The sequence below is a fragment of the Melozone crissalis genome, unplaced genomic scaffold (assembly GCF_028551555.1).
Source record: "Melozone crissalis strain CALT ecotype California unplaced genomic scaffold, PUWL_Pcris_2 ptg000018l_1, whole genome shotgun sequence".
Lineage (NCBI taxonomy): Eukaryota > Metazoa > Chordata > Aves > Passeriformes > Passerellidae > Melozone > Melozone crissalis.
In genome coordinates this window covers 29097350-29115416 of record NW_026535796.1, presented here as the reverse complement: position 1 = coordinate 29115416, position 18067 = coordinate 29097350, and the positions used below count along the sequence as shown (strand labels likewise).

Here is an 18067-nt window from a genome sequence, read left to right as displayed (position 1 = left end):
TTGTTGGCCAAATATCGCGTTGAGAATTCGAGTTACTGTTTATTATGCTTCAAACATGTTTGCGAAGGCAGTCTTAAAGTCGTAATTGGATGTTTCTTGATGAGCAGATTTCTTCTCCTACGATCTACGCGAGCAAAGTTAATCACCTCCAACATCAACTAAGAATATAACAATAGCTCCTTAATTCCATAAAGACCGCCCGTCCCCCATAAACACTCTAAATTAGGAAACGCTAAAGAAACGACGCTAAGACACGGCATCATTCTAGAAATGTACATGTTTAAAAAATCCTAGAGGCTTAGCTTGAGGATTTGACATATAAACCACTGCGGAAACAAGTATCAGATAACAGAAATACTGTATGCTAAGCCACCCCCCCTAAAAAAAAAAAAAAAAAAACCAAACAATCAAACCACAAAAAACCCATCACTACCAAAAAAAACACCAACTCCCCCAACAATAAAGCAACAACAAAAAGAAAAACAAACAAACCGGCACCTCGAATTCAGTGCCGAACGAGCCTGGGCAAAGATCAGCCTCAGCGAACAAAAGGGTTTCTCTGTCTGAGGAGCAGGCAGAGGTATAAGACATATTTGGGGCCTTAGCAGTCCTGACACAATCCGTGACAACTTTCTCGATTTACTGGTGTTATTTTATTTTTGTTTTGGGTTGTACTTATTTTTTTCCTTTACAAAAATAGTCTGATTCCTGGTAACGTGTATGGAAATGTGAATAAATTACCAGCTCAGCAACCATCCCTGCGCCTGGTGTAAGAGAAAGAGGGAAAAGTCTGTGGCACCTGAACTCCTTAGGCAATACTTTGCAACGCCGAGCCTAAAGGAGAGCTCTGGGAACGAGTGCTGGCTTAAACTAAGTCTGGAGAGACATGCATCAAGGCTACCCTTTTCAGGAATTATTATGCATCACGCTTATCTAATTAATGCTTATTAGCCAACCTCAAACTCTGACATGGTGAGATTGTGCTTTCCTCCAACCTGATCTGTCTCTTTCCTCCCTTCAGTACACTGACAGCAGATTTTTTTTTTTTTACATTGCAAACAAAATAATACTTTACATATGCGCTATTGGATTTCCTACAGCATACAATCAGTTGCAAGTGGTAAATAATAAATCATTTTCTTTGTCAGCTGCAGCAGATGCTGCTCTTTTAAGTTGTTTAGGCACTAGTACACAGAATGGGGTCTCTAGGCTTCACGAATTTAAATCACACCTATTGTATTTTATTATTTCCAATAGTTTTGTTGAAAAAGAGGTTTGTTTGGTTTTTGTGGGTTTTTTTGTATTTTTGCATCACTTGTTTTAATGACAATAGAGTCAAGAAAATGGGGGAGGGTAGGAGCTTCCAAGTGGTGGTATCATCTCTCCATCCCTAAACAAAGCAATCGTTTTCTCACAGTGATGATTAATTTTGAATTGCAGGAGTGAGAGTGAAAGCTAAGAATATCAGAGAGTTCTCTCCTTCTCCCCCACACAGTGCAAAGCTGGGTGTCCCATCTCTCATCCGTAACCTTTCACTTCCCTCTCTTTGCTGTAAATCTGTTTGCATCTGTTTATATATTACTTATTTTCGGGAGATTCCCTCTTCCTCCCCTTATTCTTTCAGCACGACAAATACACTGTTTGCAAGAATTCAGATTTTCCACTGCTTCATTATTCATCCCCCAGGCATTTTTTTTCTTTTTCTTCCTCTTTTCTGTCTTTCTAAGATAAGCTCTTTAAAGCGTTTGCGATAACATCTCCGACCTAGAGATTATTTTTCATTCGGCCTATTGTGAGCAGTCGCCGATGTATTGCACTGCTGCAGAGCTCAGTTTGGGCTACAAACGTAACAAATGAACAACTTGTCCTCTGCGGACTCACCGCGGGATCCAATTAGTTCCTAAACCTTTTGCACAAGTTTTCTAATTATTTTCAAGAGTTGTGGCCTTTATAGGCTTCCCTAAACTCATCAAGACACCAATTCTTTCAAGGATTAAATGCTTCTTAAAATTACTGGCAGCGTTGCCCCCTCAAAACCAATGGATCGATTCTCCGGGCAAAGCAGCTTTCTTAGGGACGCCCGCGTGAGTTACTGGGCTGCAGCAGGCACCGAGAGGAAAAAAGAGCTGGTTTGCAAAACTTTCCATGTAAGCGCATCCACGCAGGTTTGGTTTGTTGACTCTTTTTCTTTGTTTGTTTGGTCGGTGGGCTGTTTTTACCCCCTGAAAGGTTCGAATATCGGTATGCGAGGCAGGGCGTCACGTGGGCCCGGCGCCCTGCCTCCCTGCCTGGACTGCGCCCTCACCTCGCCGCGCTCGCTCTGCCCCCCCGCCCGGCCCGAGGGGCACAGCGCCCAAAAACACCGCTACTGCCACAGCACCTACAGCCACGGGGTCCGCAGCACCAAAGTACATCCATACACACAGCCTGGGTACTGCCGCGAGAGCGCTCCTCTAAGATAAGGGTTATATTTTATACACACACACACACCAGGGCTTGCTAAATTTGGTCAAACGAGCGTATGATAGCTGATGTGTGTGTGTGTATATACGCACAAATACACATCCTTTGCTAATATATCTCGAGTCATCATAGAGACGAAATTAATTTCCTTCGGCACAATAAGTCTTTGAATGCATTTCAGAGATTGGAGGAAGAACACGTACCTATACAATATTGCACCTTGGCCTTTTTCCCAATGGGTGCTTATATACTTAAATTGTATATGTATGTGTGTATATTTGCATACATATGCAATGTTAAGCATTTTCAGCCTAAGTCAGATTTTAGTAAAACACCATACCTCCTACTAACAATTTTTAAGCAGACTTTATAAGAGTTCTGCCCCAAAATGGACATCGAAATACTGGCCATGGTGTTTGATTAAATGCCCTGATCCTTTACATTTGAAAATACTGCAGCTAAAGACAGCATGGGAGGGGGCGGGGGGAGAAAGAAAGGAGCATGTGAAAAATGGTGGACTGTGCAATAAGCAGCGCTCTGATCTCACTGTAACTTTAAAGCCTCTGCCACATTAGGGTTAATAAAAGAGACAAAAAAACTATCAAGTATATATGAATTTAGCCTATTTTTTTATTTCTGTGTGTTCATAGTAAACATTTTTGTAAGTGACAAACACGGGCATATGACCACAGTATCACAATCAAGAAATTTTAAGACGACATTAACAATCACTCAAATTTATGCGGCTTCTGCGCAACACAGGTTACATATTTGCAAGGTTTACCTATAAGTACAATAGGTATTAACATTTCACTACATTTAGAAAAAAAATAAAGGTGACCTGTTAGTGACCACATACATCAAAATATACACAACACAAACTGAAGGCAATCATTAATTTTGTCCCCTTCTGATTAATTTGAACGGGCAGTGCTGAAAACTGAAATAATGTTGCTGTTTTTTTAAATTACTTCGTACACTGAGTGCATTTTCTAAAACCCAATCTTTGGTCTAAAAGTAAACAAACAAACAAATGAACAAAAAAAAAAAAAGCAATTCGGTAAAGAAAATAATAAAATAATAAATGGCCAAAAGTAGATCTTGGGCATTTTTCAGTATTAATTCTGCTTAAATACAAATTATGTTTTAAGGTTTTCTTATAGTTTTCATAAATTTAGTGGTTTGGTTTGGTTTTTTTTTTTTTTCTTTCAAGGTCTGCACCCACCGACATATCCATGATAACTTATAATACTGCAAACATGGAGAATCGGGCGGCTTTTAGTGATAGACTTATCATATTTGAGTAAAAAAATTGCAAAAGCAGTCACTATTTAGATACACATTCTACTATAATTTTGTCTTCCAAACTTCATAGTCTACAATGCAATCTCCCCACATTGCACCTTGCTGACACTCCTCACCTTGGTGGAATAATAAACAACCCTAAAGACTGAACAAACGTACAGAAAATGGGGGACTTAATAAAAAATACCTGGACTTTTTTGTTTTGCTTTTTTTTTTCCTTTTAATTATCATTTACAATGCAAATGTGTGTAAAATGTTCACTTACAGTCTGATCCAATGGATGTTAATGTATTAAAGGGTTTGAAGAAGACCCCTGATTTTGATGTGTGAAATAATCAGAAAGTCCTCCGGAAAGTCCCGTTGTAAAACTTGGCAAAGAAGGTCTTAAGGACTCACAGGGGAGAGTGGAGGGCGCCTGTGGCGACGTGGAGGAGGAGGCTGCCCTGGCCGTCATTGAAGTGCTGCTTTGAGAAGTCATTGAAGGGTGAGGAACATGGGGGAAAAAGTAACTCGTCTGTCCTGCTAGGAGATTTACAGAGCAGGGATTTAGGGAATAGGTGCCGGAGCAGGGAACTGACAAGCCACACGGCACTGAGGCGGCCAGAGCTGCTGCTGTGAGGTGATGAGTGGCATAAGGTATCTCTCCATTGACTAGTCTATCAACACTTAACCCATTAGACGTGGAAAAGGAGTGGTTGTTTCCCAAGGAGTTTTGAGTCAACACTGAGCTGTAGGGCATGGGGTGGCTGGGGTAGGCGGACGTGGTCCCATTGTAACTCAAAGTGCTGCTGGCCCGGGGGTGGTGCAGGGAGAGGAAGGGGGACATAGGCCAGTACAAGGATCCTGCCCTATCCATGAATGTCAGTCCGGTAGAGGTGAGCCGGGCGCCCCGCTTGAAGGCCAGCTTGGCCCGAGAGGTGGTGGAGCGCCGGCGGAGCTTGCCGGTGGTGCCCCCGATGAAGACGTCGTCGCTGGAGGGGTCCAGCATCCAGTAGTTCCCTTTGCCCGGGTCGTCGTAGTGGCGGGGCACCTTGACGAAGCACTTATTGAGCGAGAGGTTGTGCCGAATGGAGTTCTGCCAGCCCTGCTTGTTCTCCCGGTAGTAGGGGAAGTTCTTCATGATGAACTCGTAGATGCCATTGAGCGTGAGGCGCTTCTCGGGGCTCTGCCGGATGGCCATCATGATGAGCGCGTTGTAGCTGAACGGCGGCTTCTCGTACTTGCCGTTCTTCTTCTCCCCCTCCTTCCCGCTCTCCCCGTCCTTGGCCCCCTCCGCCGCCCCCTTCTTCTCCTCGGCCGCTTTCTCCTTCTCCTCCAGCTCCGCCGCCGCCGCCGCCGCCGCGCCCGCTTCGCCTTTGCCCGCCAGCATGTCCGCCTTGGCCACCTCCAGGGCGCCGGAGGCGGCGGCGGTGGGGGGCGGCAGGAGGTGCTGCCCCTTCTCCTCGTCCTCCTCCTCGGCTGCGGCCGCTCGCTGGGGCTGCTGCGGCGGCGGGTGGTGGTGGTGGTGGTGGTGATGGTGGTGGTGATGGGGGTGGTGGCTGTTGTGGTGGCTGTGGCTGCTGTGGTTGTTGTCGCTCTGGACGGCTTCGGGCACCAGGCTGTTTATGCTAAAGGAGGATTTCGGCAGCATTTTCACTTCCTTCCTATCTCCCATGTCCAACATCACACACTAGTCTGAGGGGGAAAGTTGCGGCGGCTGAAGGAGCTACGCGCGGGGCGGCGGCGGAGGCGGCGGCCGAAGCGGCGGCGGTGGCCGAGGCGGCGGCGGCACCACCGGCGGCGGCGGCGGCGGCGGCAGCGGCAGCGCAGTTGGACCGCAGTCTCGAGCGCTGGCAAGTCATGTAGCACGGACAGGAACCGCCGGGGAGGGAAAAAATAATAGTAATAATAATCACCGATCAGAGAAAAATCGAACCGAGTCGCAGCGGAAGAAAGAAAAAAAAGGTGAAAAAGGGAAAAAGCCTTCTGAAACCTAAAAAAAAAAAAAAAAAAAAAAAAAAGGCAACAACACACAAACACAGACACACCAAAAAAAAAAAAAAAGCTACTTCATGGTGCCCGGTTCCCCCGGCACGGCAGCGCAGGGGGAGGCAGGAGGGAGCAGCAGCCGCCGCGGGCCGGCGCGGAGCGAGGCAGACGGGCGATACAGCCCGCCCCGGCCGCAATTAATTTCAGAGCTGCCGGCACGCACCGGGGCTGTAAAACATTTTTTGGTTTAACCTTTCCCACCGGCCGCCCAATCAGGGCCGGCGGCGTGCCCGCGCGTCTGCCCGCCCGCCGGCCAATGGCGGAGCGCCGCCCCGCCCCGCCCCGCCCCGCGCGCCCCGCCCCCGCCGCCGCCGCGGCTCCCGCGGCGCAGGGATACCGGCGCAGAGGCGCATCACCGCGCGGTGCGCGCGCCCCCCGCCCCGTGCCCCCCCCCGGCCGCCGCCGCGAGCACAAATCCCCCCGCGCCGAACAAGTCACGCCCGTCCCGCGGCGGCGGGCCCGGCCCGGCCCGGCCGCCCGCTCCCCTAGTCCCTCCGGCGGACTCAGGCCGCCACGAGCCGCTTTGCCCCTTCCTCTGGCGACGAAGGAGTGGGGGTGGGAGGCCGGGTGGGTGAAGCGGCACTACTTTGCGGATCCCGCCGAAGTCGCTGGGCGAGTTTATTTTCCCAGGCCCGGTTATTTCTGTTTGTTATTTTGCCGAGGCAGAAAACAAAACAATCGTCCGAAGGGGACGCAGGCGGCGGGATGGGCCCGGCCTGCGGCTGGGGCCGGACGCCGCTGCCCGCGGCCTGCCGGGGGAAGACGGGGTCTGCTCCGGCCCGCTCGGGCCGTGCCCGCCGCTCTCCGGACTGTGAGTGGGGAGGCTCGGCAACGAGCGGCCCATCTCCTCCCCTGCGCTCGCCCCGTGTCACCGGGGCCGGAGCCGGGCTGCGCGCTCCCCTGCCCGCCGCCGCCCTCTCAGCCCCGCGCTGCTCCCGCTAGGACGCCGCTTCCCTCGCGCGGCCGCTAGAGCCGGGCGGGAGGCGTCGGCCTCCGTCCGCCCCCTCCTCCGCGCTGCCGGCGGACGGAGCCGGCCGAGCACAGGCCGCGCGCCAGGCGTACAAAATAAATGTTGGCATTGGTAGCCCATGAAATGGACACTGCGGTTTCCCGGCGGCCCGGCCCGTGGGCCCGGCCGCGGGGTCTGAGTTCCGCGGGGTTTCGTTTTGTGGGAGAAGGGATAGGGCGGGCAGAGCGGGCCGAGTTCTCCTGGGGCAGGGAAAGGGTCTGGCACCGCCGCTTTCCGCAAGTAGACGCGGTGATACAGGCTCGGGCTTACGGCTGCGCTTTGCCGGGACCAAAGTGTTTCGTATTAATTGTCCACAGCTTATCGTTTTTTACTGTCAGCACGGGAACAACAACAACAAAAAAAAAATCAAGCGGAAAACAAAGTGAAATACATCGCGCAGCTTTCTTTCTCGGAAAGGAGAAGGGGAAATGTAATGGACAGAGAGCGTGCTGATCGCATTCAGACCAAAGCTCTGGCAAACCTCTAGCAGCGCGTTAAGCTGCTTCACGTTTGTGCTGGAGGAAAAGATGCTCTGTAGAAACAATACGTGCAGCTCAACCCCAGCTAAAACAACTTATCCCAAGGAAATTCAGGTTAGAGCACAATGCAATGAATGTAGTTCTGTGCAGACGTGCGTTTTATATATGTGTTTGTGTATGTCTGGTAGGAGGGAGGGAGGAAAAGCGAGTGTGGGAAAGAGAGAGTAAATAACGAGGACAAGTAAAATGGGCCGGTAATAAACAATTGCAATTGGGGATGCCATGAACTCTGGGCATTGGATTAACCTCGAATGACCTTACCACAATTGTATTTATTTAACCAATTTCATAACAGGTTGCTACTGACACACACACACACACAAGTTAATGATCAACAACCACTCTTTTTTCCTTTGTTTGTTGTGTAGTTTTAGATTTTGGGGTTTTTTTAGAAATTCAGGTTGTATGTTTTGGTTTTTGTTTTTTTTTTTTTTAATCATGACAATTTATAATTATTTCGTTTCTCGACACTGAAGTCAATGTATGGGATTTCTTGACGAAGAGTGCAATGAGGAGGATATTGTATGACTCTACCATGGCAAGGGGTAAGAGGAAAGGTAGGCTTCCTGCATATTATTATGATTATGATGATCATTAACTAATATGTGTCATTATGGTGCACTAGGATCCCATTAGGGTGGCTGGGCCCAGTGCGTTTTCCTACTCGGTCTAGCATGTAATGATTCGGTGTAACCAGATTCTTGAGAAAGGACAGGTTACGTAAACATTTACTGATGTGGAGTAACTATACTATTTGTACTCTGATATGCAGGAAGGAAAGTGTTGATTAACACAGAAGAAAAAAAAAGCGAAATTAGCTGATTGCATGCTCATAAGTGCAAGCTGTCATTGAACTGCTTTTAAAATAGACACAGCTGGGTGTTTGTGTTGAAAAATTTCTTGTGTTTTTGCTAATACTGAAATAAGCATGATTTTGTATACCAAACATTTTCAGATCATTAAAATTTGTAATCTGTGCTGGTTTTAAACACAAAGAAAAGAAACAGATTCATTTCGTTGTAAAATTTGCTGATATTATATTAACTCAATCAGGTCTGTACAAATGGTGTATTGTGCCTTATCAAATCTCTTTGATCCATTTAATACACAAAGTGCCAAACGTGTGTATTGTTTGTTAACATTGAACGTTTTATTCAAATCCCAGCTCTGTAGCGAACTGGAGGAGTTCTTGTTTAATGTAACACTGACATTGCCTGTTGAAATTTTAATGCCTTGAGGTGTTTCTTAGGTCAAAGCTGAGTTTACTTTGTGTTATGCTCAGGGATGAAAATGTAGCAGGGAAGAAAATAGAAGTTTTATCTTTTTTGCATTTCTGTGCAAAAGGCTAACACTGCAAGAAGCACACTTTAAAAACATTTGATGATCTAGATTTAACATTTGGTCATTTGTCACGGGTGCGGAATAAAACTCTGTGCACAAACTTAGGATTTATATATATATATATATATATATTTTAATGCTGTGGACACACAGTTCTACCAAAAAAGGAAATGTTTTGTCCAATATGTAGCGCATATCTTTCTACGTCCATGAAGATTAATTCATTGTTTACGGGAGAGAAAAAGATATGTGAGAGAAGCCACGTCAATTATAATTATAATTTCTGCTGGACTTAAAGTTTCGAGTCTTTTTTTTTTTTTTTTTTTTTTTTTTTCTCTCTCTCTCCTTCGGCAGAAAAGGCACCGTTTATAAAACTATTTACTTTGGAAAGGCGGGAGTCTTACTGCAACGCCAGTTCCTTCCTGAGCTCTGCCCCAAACACGACTCCACTTCAGTGGTACCTTTGTGCATCGGGGCACTGCATGAGCGGCAGGTTTGGCCGCTCAACTCTGGCTAAACCCGAATTCGCTTAAGAAAGTCCCTCATGGCAGGATTTTCTAACAGGGAAGGTTTTGTGGAGTGTTTGGAGTAGAAGCTTGTGCATGGAACTGAAGTGCACAAGCCCTAGCCGTGTGAGATACGGGTGGGTGTGCAGAGAGGAGCTGCTCTCTGCAGAGTGTGAATGGTGCCTCACCTGCGCGTTCGTCGACGCTGCGGATGCACCGAACCGAGCGGCGGGGATGGACCGAGAGTATCCAGCTCCGGGGTCAGGATGGGGCTGAATAGCTGAGCTGAAACGTCCTGGCTGAAGTGCCATTCAACAGCGATCTCCGTGCAGCTCTTGGGTATAACTCGTAGGGATAGTGTTTCAACCACATACTTTTCTGCCCCCGCCCTCCCCCCTACCTTTTTTTAAAAAATTATTATTTTAATTTTTATTTAGTTTTTAAATTAAAGGCCAAAGGAAGAAAAGACCCTCTCCAATGTACACTTAATGCATATAGCGTACTTCCCCTGCACCACCCCCCGCCCCAGCTTCAGCCTTCAATCCACCTTCACACGGGTATAGTGGCTCTGTACTCTCGGGCTCTTTCAAGGCCGTTAAGCTGCTAAAATGTACTGACAGCTTAAGAAATGAATGAGATTTTTTTCAGCCATGAAGAAAGGGTATTTAGTAACCACGCTTCGATGGCATCATGCTTCCATGAAACGAGTCCGGACACTTTGGTTTAACAATCAGTAATATCACATTCGGTACAGAAAATGCCTCCATGTATGCTTATATAATTCTATTCCCCCTTGACTATAACCTTGCCTTATTTATTCCAGGTTACCTGGGCAATTAAGGTAAGGACTGCTCAGCAGATACTGATACCCTGCTGCTAAGGCATGGCGAATGGGGATGGAGCAGTGCGCTAACAAAGAGAAAGAGGTAGTCAAACATTTTGAAGAGGGGTGAATGGGACTGAAGGTGGATGGATGAATGGAGGCAAAGAGGGAGAGGAAGCAGCATTCAATGGTCCAGACTTCTCTCTGAATTTGTAGATTTAAGTTTAGGTGTCCGCCTCTAGTCAGCTTCCAGTTAATCCTCAACAGCTTCTAGTGATTAGAAGTTAGTCTATTTAGCATGCTATATCCTTCTTCCTTGGGTTTTAGTTACAAGTTATGCGATTAGGATTGCGAGAACAGTAGTGAACTAAACTTCCCAGTAAGAGGTCTTCACACCAGGGAAGTGTTACTTTGCTGCAGCAGCCCTGCCTCGTCAGTCATTAGGAAGCTGCAGGTTGTCAGAGGCTTCTCTTGCGCGCACACAAGCGCAGACACACACGCGCACACACACAAAACCACAGCACTAAAACTAAATTAAGAAGCCGATGATTAAGACAAGCGTCTACGAGGCCTGTCATTTCAGCATCCTTCCATCATAACATTGTGGCACCGAGAAATTTGCTTGAAAACCCTGGAAAAAAATGTCTATGGGAGAGCCTCGTATTTGAGGCTGTTAATATCAAATATAGACTGGGAACTGCCTCGGATGCAAGACAGTATTCCGCAGAGGAAAGGAGCACTGCAGAGACCTTGGTGCTATCCGCGCACTCCCGAAACTCTGGTAAGTATCTCTCCCTTCTATTGAAGCAGGTACGCACTGTGTGACTGGAACTGGACCGGGTTTGAAATCCGCAGCTATGTTCCCTTCGGGGAACTCCACCTAAAGATAAATCTGTAATGAAAGGTCCCTACTGGATGACTAATGGTTATTGGCACTCGGTGCCCCTTTAAGGAGAGCAGCACGTATTGTGCCGAAGACCTTGCAAGCACACTTTAAATACAAACCTTTTAAGTTTTCCTCCCATGCATACACATCCCTGTTGTTTTTGGGCTAGCTGTATTGTGTCTCTCCCCCCTGCTCCCCTTATTTAAGCTCTCTAGTTTTCCCTCCCCCCACCCCATTCAGAACTAATTGCTCAGTTACTTAAATGTTTCAAAAAGAGCTAAATTTCTCCATCCGATGATCTTTTGAGAAGCTGCACTGTACCATAAGGAGCCGCCAGCGGGGCACTGTATACCTTAGAGAAGCCTGAGCAACTAGAGGAGAGGTAGCGTTAAAACAACGACATTAATAAACTAAGTGCACTGAGTTCCCCTCCTGTTGAACTTTAGGGAGTTTCTAGGGCGGGCAGAGGTTGAACGCAGAACGTCGAAGTGGGAAACAATGGCTATAGGGGCCAGAAAGCTTTGCTGATGTCGTAAGCGTAAAACAAGACAGAATAGTGACAGAAAGAGATCCGAGTAAACATTGGAGTATACATTTCCCACGGCGACTACGCGGACTGGAGAGGTCTGAATTAAATCGCCTTAATTAAAAGCTGAAGATTTTATTTATTTATTCCTGTAGCTGTAGAATACTAACCACAGAAAGCCTATCTAGGTGGTGTAGAGCATCCACTAGATTTATTGTGTTCAGCTGCCACTGCCAGAATTTTTCAGAACAGAATATTTTTATACTCACTGCCAACTTGAAGACCTGGAGGTTTTTAGATCCTAAATATCGCTATTATTTTATATGCCAGTGTGCAGAAAAGAGCCGTTACACCTGCACAGGCAATAGGTCTATGTAACGAAAGCTCTCCTTAATTCAGAAATCAAACAAAAATATAAAATATCCTTTAGGAGTTATCCACAGCGTTATGCAGACGACAATAATAAAATGCAAGGGAGAAATGAAAAACTTAAAAACCTTGTTTGTTCTCGAGGTTTAAATACATAATTTTATATTCTGTTGGGTTTACTGTTTAAAACGTTCTAGGCCGGTGCGTTTGTCGGCGTTGTGATATTGAAGCAAAGAATGTGAAATAAAATACGGGGGACCTGGGGAGAAAAAAGAAAAACAACAAAACACACCCCAAGTAGTGCTTGAAGAAGACCTCTAGCTGCTCTTTGACTGCTAAGAAACTGTTGCTGGAATATTTTCATGGTGTTGTTTTAAAGCTCCTCAGCCTCTTATAAAGGTAATCTTTGGCAAATGACACATGAATCTGGCTTTGCAGTTTTTCGGTGACTCGAGAGAAAAGACGCCCTTTCCCCCCCTCCACCCGCCCCCCTTCTCCGGCTTCCACCCCTTCCTCAGCAGAAGGACAGACAGGGTCTCTCTCGCAGCGCTGTTCCCATTCCCTCGCTCCGCCGAAGGCATCCGGGCGCGGGGGGGCGCCGGTGCCCGGGGGTGCCCATCCGCCCGTCCTACCTGGCCGTGCCGCGCCCGCCGCTGCCCGCTCGCCGCCGCTCCGTGCGCCGCGGCCCAGTCCCCGCACCGCGCCTCGCCGCAGCCCTCGGCCCGCCGGGGTCTCGGGCTCGGCCGGGCCAGCTGCGGATCCATCTTTTAGGGCCTACAAAAGCGCGTCTTCCTCCCCTGTCCTCCTATCTTCCCCCGCCCCGGGGTTCCCTTGTAACCACAGCAAAACGCCCGATGTAGAAAGAGAGGCACAATGGACCGTGCGCCGCTCTAGGGAGGGAGTTCGGCAGCCCCGGAGTGAGGATGCTGATGACTTTGCCCGTGTCGGGGCTCAGGCGTGAGGCGGTGCCGCTCCCGCTCGCGGCCGGAGCCGCGCTTGGCGGGTGTCGGGATGGTGGGGCTGGCGCTAGCGCCAATGACTGCTCGGGAAGCGGACCTTGCTCGCTCCTCGGTGTCCTGGCACAAGTAGGGCTCGCAGGATGTGCCTCTTTGTGTAGCTTGTTCTGAACACTTTTTATATCGGGCAGGGTGGTCTCCATGTTTTCTTTCTTTCATTCTTCCTTTCTTTAGCGGAGGGAGGGGGGAGTGATGGCAAGGGGCTTGTTGGATGATTATAACCGCTACCACTTAGAAATAAGTTTCTTGGGGAAGGGCTGATATCGTACCCTTGATACCAGTGGGTGTGTCCATGTATTATTTTAATATGATATGCCTTTTATATAGAGCTTGTTTTCCTCCTCCCTCTCTCCCCAGCCTCCCCCTCCCCCCCGCTTTGTTTCTGGAATTTGTTTCGCTTTTAAAGCACCAGCACAAACAAACAAACACACAAAAATGACTGGCAACAAGTTAAATCCCATTTGTGTCCCTCCCACCGAGCACGGACCATGCCTCGCTAAAGCCTGGGGCTTGTAGTTTTGCCTCGCTAATAGTATGACCAAGAAAATGAAGTGGCTGCAGACAGACTCTCCCGGCATTGACAATGCGGAGAAGAAAAACGTAGAAAGATTTCTCCCGGAATGCATCCCCCTGGTGTGGTTTCTTCTCTCCATCTTTTAGATGAGGCACTCGCATAGACGCTCACACACACTGAGGTTATGTTTCCTAGGAGTTTTTAGAAAACAATGTTTATTATAATCGAGCTATACACGCCACCAAGTAATGAAATCATGCCGTAGCTACGGAAACTCCAACAAATAAATAATTTCCATTTGTCTTCTAGCAGAATATTGCAGAGGGTCACATTACACTTTATTTTCGCATTCATTTCAAAACATCAATGAAAGGGCAGAGAAAAGTCTCTCAAGTCGTTGTACAGTTTGGAATTAATTAAACGAAAAATAGCTCTTTTTTATTATTATTTTTCTGCCTTCCAAGGCGACTTCAAGCTAATTCCTGTGGCTATACTAAAGAAGGAATCCGCAAAAGCAACAAGCGTGGTTCTCACTGTAGGTCGGTATCGTGTCCCGCCAGAGCTTCACTGAGAGCATCTCACAGTGAGCCACCCGCTCATTCCTTCACCTTCCCTTAGCTTTACCTTACAAAGTAATGGAGAAAACATTCGTGTTTGGCTGTACATAAAAAACACCTTTTTACGCAATCGCACGGGTTGCAAACGATAGTTCAACTTTATCTGTTGTGCTGGGCACGTGTTTTGTCAGATGAAATTAACTTGTGAAAGCCTTTGTATGATTTTTTGATTTGTGTTTGTCGACAACGCAGATCATACCTCTCCGCGTTGATGGCTGATACAATTGCTAAATTAAAGGCATGCTTTCGGCTCCGGAAAACAACAACAGAACTCCAGCCCTCTGAGAGCTTATTCTCAGAGAAACAACCCGAGGAGCAGTAGAATAACCCACCGCACTGTTTCGTGTGTGTTTACGGGATCTCCATATATTTCTGTATCATTCTGCCTCTCTATTGTCTTTTCCTAAAGACAGCCAAGTCAGTCCTGGGCTTCCCACCTATAATCGCCTGCCTAAAAGAACATACGGACAGTATAGTGGCTCTAAATCTCCTCCAGAATGCAATTGGAGTGTATTTTCCCCGTGTCTTTTTTCTTCCGTGGTAAATACTAGCAACTGAACTTCTTGTCTTGATGTGTTTCTATGTTTGAGCCCCAAGAAACTCAAATCATTGCAGTAAGCTCATCAATCCTTCCTATGCACACTGGAGAATTTTTCCTCACTGCTTGTTCTGCTTCTCATTTCCAAGGACAGCGTGTTGAGCCAACGGTCTGGTTTAGGCACTTCTCTGGACTTTCAGATTTTCAATCTAAAGCTTTCAGTATGTTGGGACTGAAACAATGATTTTCCACATTTCAAAAGGGACGAGGCTCTATTTATAAATGTTACAGAAGGTTTCGTTACTTCAGGATCAACAAAACAGGAATAGAACTGCAATTTTCAAGAAAATAGGGTTTCAAAATATAGAAATAAAAAAGTAGTGGAGATGATGTATAATTCAATCAAATTACAGAAAATTGCTTTAAAATTCAGAACAGTAGCGATCCATTATGTCTCTGTTTTATTAGTGACAAGTACAATTACTCTAAAATAAAGAACAGTGGTGAATATATAATTGGCTGTAATCATGTTAGTGTTTGAATAAAAATGACGGGGACATTTAACACTTTGACAACAAAATGTTCAGAAAGAACTTATTTATTCAAACAGTTTTTATTTGCATCCACGTGAAGGAGAAACACACTTTTGCTTACGATAAATCCAGGGGTTTTAACTTTCAATAAAAATATAACTAAAAATATATTAATTATTTTACTATCCAAAGCTTAATAAAGTCTCCTGAGTATGACAGTACTATAATTGATTACTCAGTACCAAAAGGACGCCATCTACAGGAAGAGGTCTCTAGGCTTAACACCATTCTAATCAATGTTGATTTAAAAAAAAAAAAAATCTGAGTTAATATTCCTCTATAAATCCGGCTACGATTTTACTCACAACACCGATCACAATATTTGCTTTGTAATTTCTTCTTGTGATTCAATTCATTATAATTTGACACGATCTAGGAATCTGTTATAGGAGGCCTTTTCTCTGAAATACGGCATTTAAAATAATTCATTGAACTCTCCGAAGCAGCAGTTTTTCTCCTTCAAAAGCGACTTTTTTTCCCCCCATCTTAGGATTGACTTGATCGTCTCTGAAAATGCAGAACAGCCCATGAGATCTCTCCTTTCCACCAACCGTGTGGAAGACGCTTGCAGAACAGCCCTGAAAAAAAAACAACTTTATTGAAGGCAGTTGGTGCAACAATTGTGTCATGGAATACCTAGCATTTCTTTATCTGTAACTAACTTTTTAAATTTTGGATAGTTCAATAAATGTCAGCTCTGCCAAGCATACTCCCACCCGTTCTTACAATGCATCCTTTGCCCCGTATCTCGGTGCTTAGAGGTGCCATTTAGCCGTAGCCCAGCAAGCGCTCGGAAACCTATCGAAGTAACGAGAGTGCCCTTTACTATTTTGACCACACAAACACAGATCCATGGGAATGGCATGTGTCCTCCATGACGCGACTCCAACAGCCCGGTACAAACTACAGACTACAGAAAATACGAAGAGAGCGAGAAGAAACTTTCAGGACTCCTCTGTCAGGGGGCTTTGAAAAATTGCTATTTTCGGGTTTAAGCCGGAACGATTTTTTCTTTTTCTCTTTTCTTATTTTCAATTTTTATTCACTCCCCCGCCCCGACAAGTCTTCAAGTTTCTGCTCCTGGTGTATGTGTGCGTGCTCACAGCCGGGCGGACCCCGCGCCGGTCCGAGCGCGTCCCTCCTGCCGTGAGCAGAGCGCAGCTCGGTCCCACCGCGCCTTCGCTGCCGGCTCCCAAGGGTCTCTCCTGCCCTGGCGGCTCTCGCCCGCACTTGTAAAACAAAGTAGCTCTGGTTTCTTTCTACTTCAGATCAGTGATGTGAATGGGCTTTGAAAAATTTGGGAGGGTGGTAGGGGGGTGGTGTATAAACTATACAGTGAGGAGTCAAAAGGCAGAGGTGCGTTGGCACAAAGGCTGAGTAAAATGACCCACGGTGCAACCTCGATTTTACGTGTTATTTTGTAAACCGGGGACAAAAACCCTGGAAAATATTGTTATATGTACTTCCACTGGAATCAGGCTCAAAGTTTATGCCGAAGGTCCCCTTCTATCTTTTCACTTCTGGGCATTGACCGTGAACGTTCCAAATCTAGAGACTGTCGTATAGCTGTTTTCAGATTTGAGGGAAGCTCAGGAGAGGAGGTTCCCTTTCCCGGGGCAAGCCGCTCCCGCAGGCGCCGCCGGGGCTCGGTGGGTCCCTCCCCCGCCGGGAGCCGAGGCGGGGGCGCCCCTCTGAACCGGGAGGTCTGTCATTTCTCGGGTGCCTCGTACCAAATCGCAGATGTCAGCCTTTCCCTACGTGTTCGGGCTGCTAATGCGGGCACTTCACACAACAGAAATGCTCAGCTTGGGAGCTTTTCCCAGGGCCAGCCGCCGACTTCGTGCTTCGCATCTGCCTCTGGCGGCACCGGAGCTCCGTGTGGGGGATCCCAGTGTGCGCAGTAGCCTTTACCGGTGGGACCACATTCCCGTGGGAGCCAAACACCGCAGCGCTCTGCCCCCTGCAAACCCGCCGGAGCACAAACTCCGTACATCTCCACGGGAGCACGCTGCCCATGTTCCCGGCTCCAACCTCATGCGCGTCTTCCGCAGAGACCCTTTTATCGTGGAAATTCACACCATAAAGCCCCTCACCCAGCAGGCCACCGTATCGCCAGCCGGGGCCGCAGGAAGCCTTGCCGCCCCGGGACTCCGAGGTTTCCCCCGGGGCTCGGTCCCCGCGGGGAAGGCGGGGGCCGTGTGCGGTGCCGGCCGGGCGGGGCCGCGTGGAGCGGCGCGGTGCGGAGCGGGGCCCGGGCCGGGGCGGGCGGCGGCGGGAGCGGGCGCCATCCGAACGGCGCCGGCGACATCTAGTGGCCACGGGCCGCCAGCACCGCCCGCCGCCCGGGCCGGCACGGCAGCGCCCGCGGCAGCGGCACCGGCCCGGCCCGGCCCGGCCCCGGCGGGAACGCGCCCTGCAGCCCCTGCCCCCGCACGGGCCGCGCTCTTGTGAGCTCAGCCAGCGCTGTGCCACGCCTCAAACGCCAAGAAGTTTTCTGTGCAGTGCTGGTACCAGCACAAAACGGGTCGGTTTTACATTTACCTACACGGGGCACCGAGAAGAGAATTATAAGCACTTTTGTTTCCCCCTCTCGCCTCCAAAGGACCTCCATAAAAAAACCCCAAAAAACTAGACGCGCCGCAATAGGGGTTCCTGCCACCTTCACCCTGAGAAATGTCCCCCCTGTCAGGCACCGTCCCTGCGCGCACTACTGGGGCACCTCCCAAACCTGTGAAGAAGAGGGGAGGAAAAAACAAAAAGCAATATTGCGGAGACACGGCTAGCTAAAGGAGCCCTCACTATTTAAATCCTAGTGTCAGCTCTCATTAACAGCTCAAGTCATCTTTTCCCCGGGGCAGACCTTGTCTGGTCTATCGACTTAATGGAAAACAAAACACATGTTTGTATTCTATTATTGCAGCCTCGTTCCTTGCCTTACGGAGAGCAGGGACAGGCTTCGTCCGCTTCGTAACGGGCTTCCAGAAGCGACAAAGG

At 47.9% G+C, this 18067-nt stretch overlaps 1 protein-coding gene and 1 long non-coding RNA gene across 2 annotated transcripts; one reads left to right on the top strand and one right to left on the bottom strand.

Moving 5' to 3' along the window:
• Positions 1–3069: 3069 nt before the first annotated feature.
• On the bottom strand, positions 3070–5527 carry FOXG1 (forkhead box G1). The gene has a single exon (XM_054275634.1). The coding sequence runs from the start codon at positions 5429–5431 to the stop codon at positions 4052–4054; it is 1380 nt and encodes a 459-aa protein (XP_054131609.1). The 5' UTR covers positions 5432–5527; the 3' UTR covers positions 3070–4051.
• A 1336-nt stretch (positions 5528–6863) lies between these two features.
• LOC128936411 (uncharacterized) lies at positions 6864–16081 on the top strand. The gene is made up of 4 exons (XR_008482987.1): positions 6864–7398; positions 7821–7901; positions 9040–10795; positions 15564–16081. It is a non-coding gene; the product is annotated as an uncharacterized LOC128936411 (long non-coding RNA).
• Positions 16082–18067: the final 1986 nt, after the last annotated feature.

What these genes read in the sequence shown, in the direction of transcription:
- FOXG1 (XM_054275634.1), bottom strand. Translation starts at nt 5,431, where the DNA reads ATGTTGGACATGGGAGATAGGAAGGAAGTGAAAATGCTGCCGAAATCC.